The 21,905-nt window shown below is 39.9% G+C and overlaps 1 protein-coding gene and 1 pseudogene across 1 annotated transcript in view; one reads left to right on the top strand and one right to left on the bottom strand.

Moving 5' to 3' along the window:
- Window positions 1-21,905, top strand: part of LOC136867170 (dopamine receptor 1) — a 61,534-nt gene that overhangs the window by 26,759 nt on the left and 12,870 nt on the right. Inside the window, exon 2 of the mRNA XM_067144288.2 lies at window positions 12,303-12,612. Coding sequence (XP_067000389.1) covers window positions 12,303-12,612 — 310 coding nt within the window. The remainder of the gene's footprint in view (window positions 1-12,302; window positions 12,613-21,905) is intronic.
- LOC137498867 (piggyBac transposable element-derived protein 3-like) lies at window positions 13,801-15,137 on the bottom strand (annotated as a pseudogene).

Here is a 21,905-nt window from a genome sequence, read left to right as displayed (position 1 = left end):
GTCGTGCGTATTTTGTCTGACCAGATTTAGTGTTAAAAGTCAGAGTTGTTTGAAATTTGCCAGTTCGCCTGATATGTTAAGGGAGGCGTAGTACGACCCACTTTGACGCCCGAAGACAGATTTAGGACGTCACATGTTATTCTTGGAGTCACTGATGATGAGACGTCCTAGGTCACGCCCGACGATAGAATTTGGAAGGCATCATGTACATAATGATTAGTGTTAGGGTGTACGGATTTCAAGTGAGCCCGACGATAGGTCTGGGATGGTAGCTGTACACACTCAAGTCTCAGTTTAGATGTTTCTTTTGTTTTTTTTGTTGAAGTGGCCTCGAGGAAGGTAGCAGTTACAGTACGATATGATTTTATGAAGAGGGTCAATGCGTAGCTCTCCATTGAGATAACGGGACAGCTGTTGACAAGTGAGGGCTGTCCAAGTGTTGGATATCGGCTCGATATAGACTAAATATTTTACTGTAATTCTTCGTGCGTGTTAAGCTTTAAGGGCTTCGAGATGTTAATTTAATTTACGGACTTTATTGTTTTCTCGTTTTAACGTCCGTTTTCGTTTGATAGTGTGCATATTGACACTCAGTGTATTAGAGTGAGACTTGAGGTGCGAATGCGGTTTCGATTCATCAGCCAGTATTTTATTTTATTTTCAATCTTGTCGTACTTTCATTTTATTTATAGTTAAAGTAAGTAAGTAATCACTTTACAAGTAGTGTGTTGGGACAGACAGTAAATAGAGAGATCTGTACTGGTAGCATTGTTTTTGAAGGGAAAGAATTCCTTAAAGTTGTAATAAATTTTAGCGTGGACTGGTAATTTTATTAAGCATAACCAACCCATTTCTAACCTGAAAATCGGTTCGATAATAATATTTTTCAAGTGACTTTCCACTTTTAATTAACTTCAGTGTTTGGCATTTCTTCTAAATGCATGATTAGTAATTGTTTCCTGCATTTCGCAGTTTCGTTCCTTTAGAACGACATAACGTAAGATCCTCTCGGATCATGTTGTTGTTGGTTCCTTCCGAACAGCTGTTTTGGGTGATGCACATTTAGCATCGGGATTATCTTATCACTTAAGGGCGTCATGAATGACAAATACATGGTGGAATTTTATTTCAATTGTGAATGATGCTGTTAACTTGTAGTGAACACCATGCTTTCCCATAATATTTCGCAACCTATCCAAAGCAACTGATAGTCAGTTTGGTTTGATTAAGGGTCCATTCGGCGGGTGTTCCGTATCCGTGAAGGGTATTCGACTGGTGGATAACCTTAATTGAGAGAAAATCAGGCGTTCTACTTGTTGAAAGTCAGATTTTCCACGGATCGTGTGGATTAACTCTCAGTTCTCGTTTGGAATAATAGGTGCCCGGTTTTCAGGTCTTCCCTTTTTCAGTTTTCAGTTTCGCTGTCCACTAACATATTAGCTTCTCCGAAGCAACTCTTCGGCATTGTAAGAAACAAAGTGACGGTATGTAATGTGACTGTTTGGAACATTCAAAAATCAATAATTTATATTTCTTTTATTTGCAAGAATGCATATTAAATTAATGATGTTATCGTGCTCCTTCAATTTAATAAAAGTTAGTAAGCACATTTTTGCTCCTCATTTCAAGTAGTTAGGCTCTCTTCTGAACCCCATCGTTTGGTTAAGATCGTGACCGAATTTATTCCCGCAACGACCCAAGATTTAAGAGTTCTAAATTGTTCTACTGAAGAAGCCGTGGCCGACCAACGATGGAATGGTAAGTTCAAGGGTTCAATTAATATTGGTTATTTTCCTTATTTTTGCACGTCAGCCCCTCTCATTCCCCAACACCAGCGGGGGCTAGGTGTATCTGACCTCCACAGTAATGTTTTCTATATAGTAAGTCATGTGTATACCAAGTTTGATTGAGAGATATGCTAAAACATACACACATCATTAAACTCTGTCCCTTTGGACGTTTTCAATTTTTTGCCAGTTCTCATCCGCCTTAAACGGCATCCAGAGTGTTACAGTTCATCTCAGCGACCCCGAAAACTATGGATTAGACACAAATTTCGGTCATTTTGGTTAATATTTACATTTCGCCCCTACTTTAGAAGCTAGGAGTCTCTTACCCCTAGGGTATATTTCTCCAGACAGTAGGTCCAGTATACACACATGCGTCCATTCTCTCGGTCATTTTCGAAATTTTGTTTTTCACTTTTCCTCGCCGCTATGCGAAAGGAGGCAGAATTTTGACTTTTAAAATAATTGGAGCGTTACTATTCATCTCAGCGACCCCGAAAAGAATGGATTCGACACTATTTTCGATTATTTCTACATCTCATCCCGTCGTAGGTGTGCTAGGGTTGTCATACCTCCACGCACTTTGTCTCCTGATAATAAGTCGTAAGTGACCAAGTTTGTTTGAAATTGTTCCCGTAGTCCCGAAACGTATGGATTCAACACTAATATCGGGCATTTTCAGTCTTAATTACATTTCGTACCCTTATCTAAGGCTTCAAGGGGTGTCTTTCCCCCTTAGTATTTTTTTCAGGTATTAGGTAATATTTGCATTAAGTTCTGCTGACAGTTATACTGGAACGTACAAAAACATCCTTAATCTCGGTCATTTGGATATTTTCTGTTCTTGACTCCTTCTCACCCGCTTGGCAATTGGGGATCAACTTGGACTTAAACGACAACCGGAGTGTCACTCCTCATTTAATCGACACCTAAAACCATGGATGTGACATTATTTTCGATTATTTTATATCTAACTCCCTTCCTAACCACTCACTACAAAAGGGGCCTTAATTTGGACTTTAAAAGTCCAGAGTGCCACTATTCACCTCAGCGACCCTAAAAACTGTGGATTCGACACTAATTACGATTATTTTTATATATCACCCCCCTTGCCCCACACCCTAAAGGGGGCTGAACTTGAAATTAAGAATTTCCCGGGATGTCACTGTTCATCTAAGCGACCCTGAAAAGTATGGATTCGACTCTATTTTCGTTTATTTTTATATATGACCCCCCTTGCCCCTAATGGTTCCTGGGGTGTCTTATCCCCACGTGGTTTGTCTCCTGATACTAAAAATCCGGAGTGTCGCTATTCACTTTGGCGACCCCGAAAACTACGTATTCGACACAATTTTCGATTACATGTATATATCACCTCCCCCTCGCCCCAACGCCAAAGGGTCTGAACTTGGACTTTAAAAAATTGGAGTGTCACTATTCATCTCAGCAACCCCAAAAAGTATGTATTCCACACTACTTTGATGATTTTCATATATCAAGCCCCCCGCCCCCACCTCTAATGGTTCCTGGAGTGTCTTATTCCCACGTGGTTTGTCTCCCGATATTAAAATTCCGGAGTGTTACTATTCACCTCAGCGACCCCGAAAACTGTATATTTGACACTAAATACTATTATTTTTATATCTCACCCCCCTTGCTCCCCCCCAAAGGGGGATGAACTTGGACTTTAAAAAATCCCGGGGTGTCACTATTCATCTAACCGACCCCAAAAGGATGCATTCGACACTACTTTCGATGATTTTTATATCGCACCCCTTCGCCCCCCGCCCCTATGGGTTCCAGGGGTGCCCTACCCCCCACGTGGTTTGTCTCCTGATAGTAAAAATCCGGAGTGTCAGTATTCATCTCAGCGACCCCGAAGAGTACTTGACATTCTTTTCGATTATTTTTATACATCACTCCCCCCTTGTCCCCCACCCTAAAGTGGGCTGAACTTGGAATTTAAAAATTCCCGGGTTGTCACTATTCACCTAAGCGACCACGAAAACTATGGACTCGACACTATTTTCGATTATGTGTATATATCACTCCCCCCCTCGCCCCCACCACAAAGGGGGCTGAACTTCGACTTTTAAAAATTCGGAGTAGAACTATTCATCTCAGCGACCCCGAAAAGTATGGATTCGACAATATTTTCGTATTTTTATATATGACCCCCCTCACCAACCCGCCCCTAAGGGTTCCTGGGGTGTCTTACCCCCACGTGGTTTGTCTCCTGATACCAAAAATTCGGAGCGTCGCTATTCAGTTTGGCGACCCCGAAAACTATGTATTTGACACTATTTTCGATTATTTGTTTATATCACTTCCCCCTCGCCCCCACCCTAAAAGGGGGCTGAACTTGGACTTTTAAAAAAATCGGAGTGTCACTATTCATCTCAGCGACCCCGAAAAGTGTGGATTTGACACTATTTTCGTTTATTTTTATTTATGACCCCCTCGCCCCCCGCCGCTAAGGGTTCCTGGTGTGTCTTACCCCCACGTGGTTTGTCTCCTGATACTGAAAATCCGGATTGTCGCTATTCACTTTGGCAACCCGGAAAACTATGTATTCGACACTATTTCCGATTATTTATATATATCGCTCCCCCCTCGCCCCCACCCCGAAGGGGCTGAACTTGGACTTTAAAAAAATTGGAGTGTCACTATTCATCTCAGCGTCCCCGAAAAGTATGGATTCGACACTATTTTCATTTATTTTTATATATGATCCCCCTCGCCCCCCCGCCCCCAGGGGTGTTTGGGATGTCTTACCCCCACGCGGTTTGTCTCCTGATACCAAAAATCCGGAGTGTCGCTATTCACTTTGGCGGCCCCGAAAACTATGTATTCGACATTATTTTCGATTATTTATATATATCACTCCCCCCTCGCCCCCACCTCAAAGGGGCTGAACTTGGACTTTAAAAAAATTGGAGTGCACTATTCATCTCAGCGACCCCGAAAAGTATGGATTCGACACTATTTTCATTTATTTTTATATATGAACCCCCTCGCCCCCCCCGCCGCTAAGGTTTCCTGGGGTGTCTTACCCCCACGTGGTTTGTCACCTGATACCAAAAATCCGGAGTGTCGCTATTCACTTTGGCGACCCCGAAAACTATGTATTTGACACTATTTTCGATTTTTTGTATATATCACTCCCCCCTCGCCCCCACCCCAAAGGGGGCTGAACTTGGAACTTTTAAAAATATCGGAGTGTCACTATTCATCTCAGCGACCCCGAAAAGTATGGATTCGACGCTATTTTCGTTTATTTTTATTTATGACCCCCCTCGCCCCCCGCCCCTAAGGGTTCCTGGCGTGTCTTACCCCCACGTGGTTTGTCTCCTGATACTGAAAATCCGGAGTATCGCTATTCACTTTGGCGACCCCGAAAACTATGTATTCGACATTATTTTCGATTATTTGTATATATCACTCCCCCCTCGCCCCCACCACAAATGGGGGCTAAACTTGGACTTTAAAAATTTGGAGTGTCACTATTCATCTCAGCGACCCCGAATAGTACGGATTCGACACTATTTTCATTTATTTTTATATATGACGCCCCCTCGCCCCCCCCAGGGGTGTTTGGGATGTCTTACCCCTACGCGGTTTGTCTCCTGTTACCAAGTCATAAGTGTATCAAATTTGGTTGAAATCGCTCCAATGGTTTGGGAGGAAATGTGGTACAAACCCACCCACCCACCCACATACATACAATGACTTTTATATATATTTATATAGATAATCTACACAAACTTAAACAGCACATCATTCCAATCTCTACTCTGTTCACTCTTTCTTTTCGTAGTTCTTCCCACACTGTCTCTCTCTTCATTTTTACACTATTGCCTTTATCCTATTACTACGTATTACAAACTTTTGTTCTTACATTCCACCTCAGTTCTATTATCTTTCTTAACTCAATCAATTTTACCTATCTCTCTCATCTTTCAACTCCCATATCTCCTTCTTTTAATCCCTCAATTTCTTTATAAATCTAGTTCTAACCACGTTTAAAAGTTTTGAAATATTTGTTCCTTTCTCCCAATCTCTACACAACCTTGATGCCATCTTGTAATCTTTATCTAACTTCTCCACTTTCTTCTTATTAAGCATTTTGTTTCACCTCATCCAAAGCTTTGCAGTGGTTGAATATATCTAAATCCGACCACCCCTCCCCACACAATACACCTATCCTTATTTTCCCTTCCTACCCTCCCTCTATTTCTCGGTACACCTAAAATCCACCAATATAAGACTCTTTTTGCTCTTCTCCCTTCAACATCTGTTTTTGGGTTTGTTACTTCAGTCATTTTGTTTAACAATAAAAGAGAGTCTCTATTTCTACATTCCATTATTAAACTCTGCCTCTTTATGTCTAATACCCTCACCTTTATCTTTTTCCTTATCCATTCTTTCCTCTCCCCCACGCAACACTGCCGTACGCCCCCAATCTAGTTTTCACAATCTTTTCTTACACATTCATCCAACATCCTTCATTCCCCACTCTTTTCTGAAATCTATGATCTTACTTGTTAGGAGTTCTGTCCAATTTAAGGTCTCGTTCATTACAACACCTAAGTTAGTCACTGACGGGCAGTAGGGTGTGACGTAGTTATTTAGCGTAATTGGAGGTACATTATAACGTTTTAGCCAATTCAGAATTTTTCTGGTAAAAATTAGGTCGAGATTTATTAGGATTAGTTAATGAACTGTTTTAATAGGATAGCCATTAAATTCCTGAAGGTGAGAATTAATTTGTAAGTACTGTTTCTAAAGGCAGTGTCTTGTCGATGGAATTATTGGCCTTTGTCCTCTGCTTCATGTCTCGTTTCTGAATTTTGCATCAAATCTTGATCTACGAGGGTAGTAGTGACAATATTGATTACTTCAATGAAGTCGCCTTTAAGTCTATGACATTTTACCGAATGTCGGGAAACCATTGGGGGCCGTTGGCAAAGCATTCTCTGTTAATGACAGCGACAGAGTGCCCTACTGCGCGGAGTATAGATGCCACGTCATGAAATCGGCGGCCACGGAGGGGTTCCTTCAACTCTGAAAAACGTCGAAGTCAAAACGACTCATGTCTGGTAAGTACCGTTCTATGCGGTAATGCATTTTTGCCACAGGCTTTATGTAATCCTCAATAACATTCTGATGCATTTTGCCACGGGTAACCTCGATTTTAATCCACGAAGGCATATCAGCTTTTTTAAACATGCTTTAGAGCGGTGAAATCGACGCTCTTCCCTTCAACGCCACACAGCAACAACGCTCCCAACTGGATGCCCGTCATATGCACACTTCACACCGACAACAGTGCCACCTGACTGCTGTCATATCCTATTTGCGCATACCCGAGCTCCTCCGAGTGTCTGAACTACACTTACATCCCTCGTACGATCTTCCTTGTGCTTTCCTCTCCAACATTTTCTATTCGATTAAATTAGCTTCAATTCGTATCCAATGAATTAATCACACAGTTAAGATCTGTTCTCTCTTCCCTCAGTTTTTCTTCTGGACCCTTTCATTGGTTCTCTCTTCATCCAGTCTAATAATATTCTTCACCCGAACCGCATTGCAAATACCTCCAGTTGTTTACAAATGTATTCTTGACGCTTAGTACAAAATTCTTCCTCACTTGAACTTTTAAGTGTTTGATAGCAGAAAAGAACTACATTTTACTTTTAAACGCGCATTGGGTCAGCACTATTTTCCTTTTGATCTCCGTGCAGCACTCGTTGTTGTGGATATTATTAAACTTATGTCCTCCGCCGTAGTGTAACTGCTAGCGCTATCAGCTGATGTCCTTGAGAAGTCTAGACTCGATTTCTGGTACTGCCAGAAATTTAACATTGGCAGGAGGTCTGGTACGTGGTAAAAAATATATATGCTACTCACCTCCATTTGGGGTGTGCCGGAAAGGAGCTGCACCACCTCTGGACGAGGACTTGAATTTGCTTACTGCTTAACTTCCAAGATAAGGCAAATTGATGACTTGATCAACTTTATTGCCATCAAGTTTGATGTTAGTGCGTATTAACTCCACATACTTGGTCACAGTTATTAACTTCGTTTTCTTTATATTGATATCAACTATGTTTCTGACGACGGTGACAATTGTTCTACCATTTTGAACATCTCTCTTTCCGAGTCTACAATGACTCTATTCCAATGCAAATCGAATGCATTTGTTGTTGGTGTCTGATGATCCTAACTCCTTTATTGATTGCCTTAAATTTATTTATGCCCTCTTCAGTGAATGCTTTGAAGTGGCGTGGCTACAGTGAGAAATCCTGTCTCACTCTCTTCCGAAATTTTGCTTTACTTTTGCTTCCTTTGGTCTCTAGGTCTCTACTCTACTACTGTGATCTGTAACTTGTGCAGTTGCAGTATCAGCCTCCTGCCTTTCCAGTCAAAATCAATTATTTTAAAACAAAATTTGAACAATTTATCTCAACACACATTACGACATTCCTTTAAGAAATCCACAAAGGCAGCTTAGGTGTTGCTATTAATCTCTAAACCATCCTTCTAAAAATTTTCGAAGAGCCAAAACACGTAGTTCCTCTCACTCCACTCCCTGCCCTGAGACCAAACTCGTCCTGATGAATGTGAAGATTTTTATTTGGTATCAAATATGTATAATCGGATGTATTGAACATTCACTCAGTACTTACGTGTGCAAATGAACACCACATCGATTCGTTACTAATACTGACAAACTAATAACAAGTGCTCTAAAACAGACCTCATTGTTGCCAATTTAAACACGATACAGTACGTTATACTGCGATACAATATGCAAAGGTAAACATTATAGGAAGCATTCACCCGCAGTGGTATCTGTGACAATCTGTTGAAATTATAGCAATACTTCTGCCTTGGTTATAAGAGCTTCAGGAAGAACGAGCAAAGATTGCTTAACAACTTTGAGTACTGTAGACATCAGTAAAATGATTAAATCTCACGTTGGTTTTTATAGTTCTAAGAAAGTCCACTAAGAATTAAGAGATCATCAAAGTCGACTAAGAATTAAGAGATCATAAACTTACTGCCTGGTGCCAACTCCACAGAAAGGTGTCAGAGTTAAGATTTTAAGTAATAGGCCTACGCACCTGTGAACTCATGGGTCAGAAATCTTGGACTCTTCTCTGGCGATTGGCGTGAAGCCATTAAGAGAAGTTTCCGCATGGCCCTTCTTTCTGTAACATGTTTGAGATGGGGGTAGGTCGATACTTCCATAGTATTAATTTCTCCCAATCCTCCCTGTTGTCTCTTTCTTCTTAGGACTAACAACATTTCGGAGGCGATATAGATTTGTGCTCATCGCCACGCGGGAGGATCGGGCATCGCTGTGTGTATCACTGGGATAATTAAAGCAGAAGGCAAATGGTATTTTGTGAGTTAGGCGCAAAGATACTTCCAATACTATCAGTTTTAATTCAAATTGCCAAGCTGTTGGTAACAATAACCCGTATACTTCCTTCGATATTAAGGATTGAAAAATTCCAAGACATATACATTTAGCAGATCCTTCTTTTTACAAGAGTTTTCCTGTGGAATTTCTTACTGCAGATGTATTTTTGGAAAGCGTTCTTTTCTCAAAAATTAATAATAAAGAAGAAAGATCTGAGTCATGTCCCGAAATCATCTCCACACGGAGAACTTCTGTGAAATTCACGCCACCACCAAGTTACATCGTTCGTCTCGATTAGGCTTCATGAAAAATTCCAAAAGGTATATGAAGAGGTTCAGGGACTTTTTGTAAGTAAAAGTAAGCTCGTGTCCTCGTCCCGAGATGGTGCAGCTTTTTCTTCCAGGCACGCCCCTGTTGAACGTGAGATGCATACCATTTTAACTACACATCAGCCTGCCAGCCATTTTAAAATCTCTGGCAGGACGAGGAATCGAACCTACGACGGCAGTTAATAGCGTAATTGGGATTATAGGTTAAATAGGGAATTGTAATAAGAGCTAACATCAGATTCGAGTACCGCAGGGATCAGCCACGAGAAGTTTATGACGTAAAATGGGATAATTAAAGCAGTACATTACAACTAAATAAATAATGCATACTTCAAAACACTGAAGTGATTGGTTTGATGCCTGGTTCGCGCGGAGGAGTGTCGCTCCATTTCGTCCCAAAAACAAGGAATCAATTTTCTTTGAAAATTTTACGGAATTTTCGTGGCTCACACAGGATTAGGAAGCGCCTGGGTTGAATGGCTGGACAAGGAATTACTTACCGCAACTTTTTATATAACAAATATTGAAACTTTATTTCTTTCCTTCTTTATGGATAGAAAATCTGAATGAATAACAATAGAACACGTTATTAAAGGAGCTCGTCAGCACTAACAATACCGGGGACTTAGAAGTCCGAACATCAGGTACAAAATATTAAGGTAGTTTGTTGTTGTTGTTGTTGTTGTTGTTGTTGCTTGTTGTTTTAAGGAGCCTAACATCGAAGGTCATCGGCCTAAAGTAGTTTAACCAGTAGTTAGTTTACATGAGGAGGAGCATTATTGCTTCAGATAGGTACAATATTTTTACAAGAGCAGGATTCGCTCCGATCAGTTACACTACATAGGAGTCTGCGCTCCAAATATACCATAGTCTAACCCCGCAGAGGCATCAGTTTCTTTTGGCGCACTACAATTCCACCAGACAACCTACTGGTTGGCCTCACATTAACGTATTCATACACAGTGGCCCCGTTGTGGGCTTATCCACTGCTTCACAGTAATATTGATAACCGTTCCAATAAAGAACCGAAACTGAGAAACAGGTACCCTAAGAATAACACCTAGTAAACAGGGGCAGCACTGCCCATACTACGTGGCCTTAATGATAAAAGAAAAGGTTGCACATAACCGGCCATCAAACAAAAGTCAAGGAGGCAAAACACCAGCACTCCTTACATAAATTTCTAAAACCCTAAAGTAGGCTTACGGCCCGACGATACAGAGGCTAATCCTATACTACAAGGGGGTGACTAAAGGAGGAACATTTAACGCCAAGACTAGACTTATAAAATTTTGAGGTTGAAAGCTTTAGTCACCCAATACAAGGTTGAATGGGAAACGACAGAGAGTCATCATTCTTAGTTCCCTTACATTACATATTTCTCGATAGAGAATAGAAACAGTGTCCTCAGACTTCGCCGAAAATCCTACATTAAACCACCAGATTGCAAAATTACATTAAATGAAAAACGGCTGAAATCTTCCCCTCAAACTACCCACATGTCTAGGTAAATTCTGCTATTACCTTGTGTCGCTGGATCTTTTACAAGCAGGCCTCGCCCCTGCCTCCGAGCCCTCCGTTGTACTCCCAAGCACTGGAGCAATACAGACAAGACGCCCCCAAAGTGCCCTGCATTTATAGTGCAGTAAGGGGAAGCTTCCAGAAAATATTGCTGATTGCCTGGATTCCTGTACATGCCCCCGGATATAATTGGCTAGACATATTTACGAGCATCTGATAGGTTGATTACAATCGAGGAGGAACCAGCAGAAGTATTGACAACTTTGGTAAGTTAAAAAATAATCCTTAGAAAAAAGTTTACCAACTCCAAAAATATTTATTACTCTATCAAGTGGTTAGTTTTTACTCCAAGAGGGTGTGCTGGCAAATCGATAGTATAGACATCTAACTGTAGGAGACGAAAGTTTTTGGGAGTTTGCCAGTTCAAGTCTGGTGACATAGATGGCCGTAGAAAAGGCGCGCAGTTTAAATAGCCGTGGAAGGTGTACCCCTGGTACAAAACATATTATAAAATTAGTCATAGCAGTAATCATATGTTCCCCATGTATGCTTAGAAACCGTATTTATGTACATAAGGCTTCGATAGATTTAATTATACGTTATCATATTCACAAGTTTTTAAATCATTTTCACCGAGTTGGTCGTGCGGATAGGATCGTGAAGATGTGATCTTGTGTTCGGGATATAATGGGTTCGACAGCCGTGAAGAAGGTTTTCCGTGGTTTCCCATTTTCACACCAGGAAAATATTGGGGGCTACGTCTTAATTACGGCCTCGGCCGCTTTCTTCCCACTCCTAGACCTTTCCCACCCCATCGTTGCCAAAAGACCTGTTTGAGTCGATGCGACGTAAAGCAAATTGTAAATTGAATCATTTTAATTGAGGGTGTTGGATATTGATATTTAATATAACAAATTATTTAACTTGTCCTAATAGAAACCTTTAAATTCAGATAGGATTTTTACTGCAAAAATGAATTAAATAATAAATTAAAGAATGGCCTATTTTGATAGGCTAGAAAACATTATTTCCAGTGCCAACTAGTTCACTATGAGAACGTAGAAAACTTCCAAGATAATAGTTTATGCTTTTTTGTTATTTATTGTTTTAATTTGAGGAATCTCAATATATCCACTTAATTGGATAGAACGTAGCATTATGAGGTTAATGATCTTATTTTTTTGTTCTAGATTTCATTTCAGAATATTTCATCTTCTCTTTATTTTTGCTTTTCAGGCGTATTTTTGTCATTAATCATCTTCCTGTCCATCGCGGGCAACATCCTGGTGTGTGTCGCCATCTACACGGACCGTGGGTTACGACGCATCGGCAACCTGTTCCTGGCGTCGCTCGCCATCGCTGACCTGTTCGTAGCGACCCTCGTTATGACGTTCGCAGTGGTCAACGATCTGCTAGGCTACTGGTTGTTCGGTGCACAATTTTGTGACACTTGGATTGCTTTTGACGTCATGTGCTCCACAGCATCAATCCTCAACCTCTGTGCCATATCACTCGATCGCTACATACACATCAAAGATCCACTCAGGTAGAGTACAGTATTTGTTAAGCAAATATCCCTCTAATAATTGCATTATGATTTATACATGATAACCTACTTTCTCATAATAAAAGAGACTTAAAACAAAGGAAGATACCTATACTAATATAATAAAGAGAGAAATTATATTTCTGTGTATGTGGAGGGTAAACTCGAGAACTATTCAACCGAATTCAGTAAGTTCTACCGTTATAAAGCATTTCTTCCAGGCTATGTATACATATGCTAGATTATAAAGGAACCAGCTATATTAAAAAGGGTGAAGCATGTCGAAGAAATAATGTTCGGGACCCTTAGAAGTGAATACGCACCGGGCAAGTTGGTCGTGCGGTTAGAGGCGTGCTGCTGTGAGCTTGCATCCGGGAGATAGTGGGTTTGAATCCCACTGTCGGCAGCCCTGAAGATGGTTTTCCGTGGTTTCCCATTTCCACACCAGGCAAATGCTGGAGCTGTACCATAATTAAGGCCACGGTTGCTTCCTTCCTACTCCTAGCCCTTTCCTACCCCATCGTCGCCATAAGATCTATCTGTGTCGGTGCGACGTAAAGCCACTAGCAAAGAAAAGTGAATACGCTGTCTAATCTGTTATAGATGCATCAAAATGAAATTTACAAGAGAACAGAATATGAAGTTATCAACTGTGTGCATAGAGCGAGAATTTAATCTTCAATATCTTTAGTAACCAGGTATAGGCCCGTTTTACTGTGCCGGCACGAGAACAAAAACGGAGCCTCAGTCTATAACCTCTTCAATCCCGGACTGAATACTCCGGAAACAGAATTTTTATACATGCCATTTCTGAGAATATGGGTCACTAGTAAGCAAACCATGCAATAAAATTTTTCTTCGTAACGTGCCCAAAGGGCATAACTGAGGGTCCTCATATGTGGACCTCAGGTCTTTGTTAACACATTATCGATTACACTTCCCTTGATTTAGCAGATGGGTTTTTGAAAACAATATGCGTTTTCATTTCAATTATGTACTTTAATTACTTAAAAAAACCAAAACCTATTTTAAAACACTCTCATAACATGGAAACTGTGTATTACTAACGTAAAATAACCAACACCTATTCTAAAACACACTCATCATAATATAGGAACTCTATGCATACATAGAAACTAAATATATACAAAATTGAACAATTTCTCACTACACAAGTCATTCTACTCATTACTTGGTGTGATAATGCCAAAAGCAGTTGTTTTTTAGAGCGCAAAGGTACATACCACATTTTGTACAGACTACCATCGTTTTGGAACGACATCCAGGCCTTCTGCATTTCGAGGCATTCTTTGCATCAACAAATGTTGGTAAGTGGCCTATATTGTCAAAACGAACCTCTGGAATGGGTTGGCTCTGAACTCTTCGTACTTTCACCATACCTTGTTTGTCCATGTCATCCTCGGAGTCATCATCTTCGTCAACAGGGTTGGTGGATGCTGAGAGAGGACGTCCTCGTTTTCTAATGTTTATGTAACCAATGTCCTTAAAATTTATCAATGCCTTTCCTACGTGCATTTTGTAATCCATTAATGTGAGTCTTTTTTTCTAATAATACCACTACCTGCACATACATTATCCAACAATTAACAATTATAAGATCAACGCACTGGACATTTGTTGGTACGAACGTAACACCTATAGTATGACATGAATCTATCACAAAGATCTACTCCACCCATTTTTTTCATTGTAGTATTTAACAATCAATGGCTGAGGAATAACAACCTTTTTCTTTTCCTCTTTCGACCATCTTTTGCATGTTGTAGGTGGCTCACTGCCAACACATGAAGACAGAAGAAGAACACTTCTGTTGTCCTTCCACTTTACAATGCACATTTTCTCATCTTCCCTTACCCACTCCTCCCATTCTCCCCTTTTCAGTTCCTTATCGGTTTTCAGTTTTTATGACACTGATCCCACCCTGTTTTTCATGACAGTCCCTGTTTGGTATATATTTCTCTGCAGTAGCATGTCTACTGATTTTACACTGGTAAAAAACCTATCATTGTAAACACAATGAGTTTTATCTTGTGGAATACTTTCTGTCAAAACCTTGACAATAGCACCACCAAGACCATATTATTTTTGGTCCTCAATCGATACTGTACCTGCCCCTGTGTAAAACATAAAATTTAAAACTAATCCATCTGGTGCTGCCAAAATGAAATTCTTCAATCCTAATGGGTTGGGTTTTGAAGGGACAAACTGCCTAAAGCCACACTTGCCTGAGAAAGGCACCATCTGTTCATCAAGCGATACATGCTTTGACCGTGGGAGAGATATGCATTTTTGTTTCACGCAGTCAAGAAATGGTTTCACCTTCCAGAGTGGTCCCTCACGTTCCCCTTGTCAACAAAATGCATAAAATTGCTCAGTTCGAAAAAACGATCTCTGGACATACACTTAGAAATTATCGGCACCTCAGTATCACGTTGCCAGTACATTTTGGTTTGTGGATAACCCAGCACACCCATCATCACATGCACACCAGCCAAATGCATCATTTCTTCCTTAGTAGTATTTACGGATTTCAAGTCTCGCTTTTGAACTGAATAGAGGTTAGTTTGTTCCGCGTGTTGTTCCCAGAAACTAAGAGGTAGATATTCCAAGAATGAATCTAAAATTCCCTTTTCATTGTCATAGTCTGTTAAAAATACTTCATCATTGCAGGGGTCCTGTAAAGTCATAGATTTCTTTCTCCATTTCATATCGCGGGTCTTAGTAGTTGGAGGTGTGAGCGCCTGAGATACCACCAATTCCGTAGATCTGTTTCCTTCGTCTTCGTTGTTGCCAAGCACATCATTTTCTCTATTTAGGACACATTCATTTCCAAGACCTTCACCTTCATTTACATCACCGTCATTATCGTACACAGAAGATGAGTCAAAGTTAGTAACATCAGTAACTGAGAATTCGTCAAGCTCGCCCTCGGACAGATCCGCATCACTTTCATCCAGAAAAGCCCATATATCGCTTTCCTCAAGAAATCTTCCTTCTGTAAAAAAGGAATAAACATAAAGTAAGTTATTTTGCCATAAAACAACGTATTTCCTGTAGTATCATTCGGTAATTGTGATGCTATCACTTATCACTCCCATATCAAAACCTACAGAAAAAATAATACAACACTCAACTGAGGTCCACATATGAGGACCATCACATTATGCGATAAATATCAGTACCACTTAACAATATTGATAAACTGAATTAATTCACAGACTCTACAAATGCTACAAAACACTGAAAAAAATCAGCTTAGCAAGATTCTGAGTTATTTACTGGGAAATATATACTTACTTTCAGCATGATGGGAGGAAGCCATCTTTTCGCTCACCACTCTTTACATTTAAATCTACCATGACAGTTAGGAGTAACACAGCGTTCCTGTGGCAACAAGGTGAATTAAGAGGTCCACAGACGAGGATTGCGGTCGCTACGCAACAAATTCCGCATTAAAACACACGAGAAATTAGCTCACAACTGAGGTCCACATATGTGGACCGTCGGAACGTAGAGGATAACAGAATCAAAACCAAGTTAGTATCGGTCGATTATGATACAAATAACGGAATGTGAGTATAGAATTACCTGCAATAAGCACCGTAACAGTCTAAAAGCAATACAGTGAACAATGGTAGAGGACGACCTTAAACATAGAATTACGAAAGGATCTTCACGATCCCGATGTAAAACACATACTAGTGTGCGTAGAAGCGAGATAGCGGGACATTCGTTGGCCAGAAAGCGAGCTATAAGGATATGAATTTTAATTTGATTGTATTATTTTAACTATAAGACTCTCCCAAGTACTGAAGCTGCCCTGATGGACACAGTATCCGAAAAACACTGATACATAAAATAAAATCCAGTTTTAAAATTAATCAATCCTACAGCCTTATTACGAAAAGCATCTGGGAAAATGTGATTAAGTCCGAGGATAGAACTACTCATTTTCAGAAGATGGGAAAGGTTTAGCAAAGATATAGACATAGTAAGTGATGGATTACGAGTTTGGTAGATGGGTTAAACATGGACGTAAAAGGTAATGAATATAAAGGGAATAAATCCAATAGTTTCAAATATATTCCAACTACAAATAGTACAAAGTGGTTATCAAATTGAGTACACAAAGATAACTTTTTGACTAGAAATGGAGGTTAGAAAATTTTTTTATTGAATATAAATTCATAAGAAAATTAGTGCAGAAAAATTGCGAGAGAACGAGCGCAAGTCCTAGATTTTAATTGTAGTGACCTTTAAGAGAAATATTGCCGAACACGATCATGAAAGAAAGAGTATTACACTGATAAATATTAAGGAAAGGAATACTGAAATGCCACTAGACTGGCATTCAGAAAAGTATAAATTATATAAAGTTTTGAAATTTGATTACTTCACTTTGACCATGAGTTTCTTCGGAGGAGGAACAGCATAGAGTTACTAAAAATTAAAATGCACAAGATCTTGAGCTACTCTGGCTGGAATTGACGGTGAAAGATCATGTTGAGTTCTGGAAGATCTTGCAGACGGGTTAAAACTGGGTAATAAAAGATCCGCACCAGGCAGCGATCCGAAGATGCGACTTGGTCTATCAGCCATCGTTGATTGGATGAGCCCCGGTTGGAAACCACCTATTAGCGACGAAGGAGACGTCGGCTTTTGCAGTGTAGAGGTTACACGACGTAAGCCATTTGAAGGTCAGGTCAAAATTCTGTTAAGTAATGTATTTCGTGCGATATGTGGAGGCGAGTGCTGGTCAGGAAGGTTGAGCCATTGGTTGTATACCAAACATAGTAGGCGGGGCTGTAGTAATATCAGATTACATAGATTAGACAGGAAAATATAAATAGGAAATCGAATATAAGTACAATAAAATACTGTATAAGATGTATAATAAGGACACAGTGGTTTCCGAAAGGAACGTAGAATTAACTAGAAAACATTTAAATAAATTAAACGACGAAAGTATGACATCGTTAGAAACGTCACAGCTTGCGTAACGAACAACCAATAGCAATCAAATGATCGAAGGTACCAGAAACCGAACTATCACAAGACGAAGAGGTGGATAGTACGTGAGAAACAGAGCGGAAGCATGGATAATGCAAATACATAAACTCTAAATAATAGGTTAAGTTTGAAATGGAACAAAATAAAGAACAACATCGAAGACAGGTAATGTGGCATTCGAATATAAAATATCATATCAAATGGAATTATTAATAACAATAATATTCTCTAACTCAATATTTTTCGCGTAAACGCGAACATACTCGGAGAGGGAACCACTGTGACTTTGAGCTCACCAATTATTTACAAAGTGAGAAAAGTTAGGGTTGGAGTAGTAAGGGATACACCATTGAGATAGATAGAGTGACCAGTCCAGAACGTGTTGACCTTCACGACTCGTACTCTTTTGTCACGCCCAAAGAAAACAGTAAAAAACTCTACCGAGTTACCAAACAAAAGGAAGACTTGTATCCTGAATAATGACCGAGTCGCCCACCTTTATGTTAGTTACGGCAAGCTGCCAGTTTACTCTGGTTTGGAGTTGGCCGAGATACTACAGCTTCCACCAATGCCAGAACCGATTACGCGATGCATCGACTTTCTTTCACAGTATAGGAAGAGATGAAGTTCGTTCAAGTAAGGGCCGAGGAAAGGCCGAAGATCTCCCTATCAAAAAATTAGCAGGAGATAAAGGAAGAAAGTCCTGTAGATCGTGAGACAATGGAATAAGTGGCCTTGAATTCACAATCCCTTCTATTTCGATTAACAAAGAATTAAATTCTCCATAACAAAAAGTAAGAGAATTTGAGTGTGTCTTGATTAACTTAATACAAAATTCCCAGCGACTAAAATGATGAGGAGCATAAGGAGGAATAAAGTGCCACTTAAAGACTTTAGAATAAGAGAAATGTCCAATGGCTTCGCTAGCTTTTGGAGAGGTAAGAGCCTTCTTGAGCTCTTCAGAAGCTTCAACAAAGGTTTTAGCGTTATCTGAAAACACGTCTAAAGGAAATCCTCTACGAGAAGGAAATCTAGCAAAGGTTGCTAGAAAATTAGAAGTAGAAGCATTAGTGACTAGCTCCAAACGAATGGCTCCAGTAGCCATGTACACGAAGAGAATAATATAAGCCTCACCCAAAACTTGATGTTCAGAACGTGAAGTATTGACTAAATAATAAAAGGGACCTGCATTATCAGTGCCGGTAAGAGAAAAAGGACGCTGAACATCAGATCTGGAAGTAAGAAGATCTCCTATAATTTGAGATGCAGGTTGCGGTTTTGAGCGAATGCGACGAATACATTTACGAACTACAGAATTAACTTCATGGAATCTGTTAATAACCCATTAGTGCTCACGAATTAAATATGGTAAAGTACGAATACCTGCATGTAGATTTTGATAATGAAATTGACGAATAATCAATGCAGTAACGTGATGTTGCAGAGGAAGAATAATAGGGTGTTGATGTTTCTTTTCTTCAGAACAATTAGAAGAAAAGCTTGCCTCCTGCCTTAACAAGACCATCAAAAATATACAAAGGGAGATCAAGCAATTAATTTACTACTTTTTGAGAAAGGGATTCATTCTCTTATTCAGAGGCTTGAGTTCTTCTGGAAAGCTTCTTATTGGGGTAAGCACAATACTTTAATGGTTGTCAAGTTTAATTCTGCGTTGGTTAAGTAAACACTAGGGATAAGTGGTTGTACAATATTGTCGTATTCCCACCAACAGGTGAGACGCCGAGCGTTGAGTGGAATCACCTGATGGCTAATAACAGTACTAAAAACGAAAGGGATATAAGATGGTAATTTATAAGCCTTAGGTAAGTTGGTTGTTAAGAGTTGAAACTCATATGATTTCCTACATATGTGCGTATATTAACAGATGATTTACAAAGAATATACACGTACAATTGAAGTAGGTCACTTAATGTGACGTACCGGAACTAGTCTTCCTCAGAACGGCTACTCCAAGTAAATACAAGTGGATTCTAAAACATTAGAGTACCACTGAAATGCTAAAGCGTTGTAAAACAGAGTATCGTGGAGTCTCACACAGATTCCTCAAGCTTTAAGTTGCCAACTACGGTAAACCCAGAAGAACTAGGGCTTAAGTTGAGAATCAAAGTATGAATGATGAATACCAAGTGTTAGCACCACCGTCCAAACTTTATCTACTAAGAAATATTCTATGTAGCGAGACCTCTTGAAGTGAGCAGAAAGCAAGGTTTCCAAGGCGAAGACTAATGCAATAAGACGCTTGTTCCTTCAATTACATACGTGTTTAAAGAAACTAGCAATATGATATAAGAGTCACCCCTACTCTTAGCTACGGCCTTTCTGGCTTTCCATTGTTTCTACCATCTTCCCGATGTATCGCAACTCCCAAGCTATGTACGTGGCAATTCTCATTATCATAAACATTACTACTCGCCTCTTAACCCTTATCTTCATAACCTAACTCCCTCTTTTCTAATACTTGTCATCATAAACATGACTCTTTGTCTCGTATCACTTGATCGGGGTGGCCCATTAATTTTAAGTTACGGGGCCCTAAAAACTATCCCTTCGCTTGCTATCTCCAGACGATAGGACGTGACTATTTAGATTTCCCGTATCGACTTAATCGTAAGACCTTTCGACCTCACAAAACTGTGTTTTTAACTTCACTCTTTATCACCCCAACACATGGCTGCTTAATTATCACAGGCCAATGGATTGAGTTTTCAAAGAAATCACTCTATGTTATGTACTACTTATATTACGTAATGCTACGTAATGCAGGTTCATGTCCCTGGACATGACACAATAGCAAAATATTTCCAACGTAAAACATGTAAAAAGCACAACAAGTAGGGTTTCGGTTTCTTCTGCACACAGAGATACAAAGGTGTTACACATCAAACCGTACAGGTTTATACGGGCCCATTGTTTAAAAGCTGCTTATCCAGTCACAAGAGCGAGATATTGTGATAAGTTTAAAAAAAGTGGGAAAACCAATGTAACAACGTGTAAGGGACTGCCATTGTTGAATGGAAGTATGTTCCTGAATTTTGGAAACATGATTAGCCACAAAAGTTTGCCAATAAAAGGAAAGTTTTGCAAGCCAAGTTAGTTCAAAGGAATACATTTTCAATATCAAGCTTCAAATTCTTCATTCATTTGACAGACAGCTCTACAGTAAAATAAAATAAAATAAAAGCTGCGCAAAGCTCCAACCGTGGCAAAGAGACAGTCTTAAGGAAGCTACCTTAGACTTGACACATATGAGATTGGAATTATAACGCCAGCATTAACACAATAAGTGAGATAGCACAACATCCTTACGCCTTCTCAGAACTATGTGAGAAGTTGCAAATTATCATAACTTGAAGCTTGAAGTAAGGTTCTAAGGATAGAAGTAGATGAAACAGCCAAAAGATTCTCTCTCTATAAGCTTTCCATCTTTTCAAGAAAGGATAGGGGAATGGCTCATCCCAGACAGTTTTCAAAGACCAAAGTTCCTAAGTAAAAAGTTTTGCAGTAATGACAACAGGAGTTAGATACTGTAAAGGGTCAAAGATTTTAGCAATCTCACATAGTAGGACTTCCCTTTCTTAGAAGGGAAATCAAGAACACCAATATAAAACAAGTGCCTTAACAGAAGAGTTGCACGGGGGGAACAACTTTGGTTTGAATTGGAAAGTTTGTTTAGAAAATCAATGGAGTTTGAACACCACTTAGGCAAGGTGAAACCGCCGCCATTTAGCAGCTTAGCGAGGTCCAGCACCATCCTTATTGGTTCATTTATTGTTGAAAATGATGGCAAAAAGTCGTTAACATAAAACGGTGACATCAATGCCTTTTGAGCTTTTGGATTGTATACAGCGTCTCTCTCATAAACCCAGACCGTCCAGCAGCGTTTCTACTCTCCGAGACCTAAGCAGTTGTACGGGAGGCGCGCGCGTAGTTCTCAACCTTGCAAAGAGCGTGCACGTGTTCAACCTAGCATCAATAGCCAGCTTGAATCTCAGCTGTTAACTTGGGGAGATAGGTATCATTGCAACACCGTATTTTCGTATGTAAAAGTTATTTAAAGTACGAGTCGGTTCGACGGGGACGTGATGCATTTGTTCAGCAATTTTCTGGTGAAGTGCCATCTTCATGAGCAGAGACTCACGTAATTGTAAATAAATTTGAAACTACTGGCTCAGTGCTCAATAAAAAACATGCGCGCACACGAACAGTTTTGCATTGGTGCAAATCTTGAACGGTCCCCGCAT

Source organism: Anabrus simplex, chromosome 3 (genome assembly GCF_040414725.1).
Source record: "Anabrus simplex isolate iqAnaSimp1 chromosome 3, ASM4041472v1, whole genome shotgun sequence".
NCBI lineage: Eukaryota > Metazoa > Arthropoda > Insecta > Orthoptera > Tettigoniidae > Anabrus > Anabrus simplex.
Note: the sequence above shows the minus strand (reverse complement) of the source record. Positions and strands in the feature narration are given on the sequence as shown.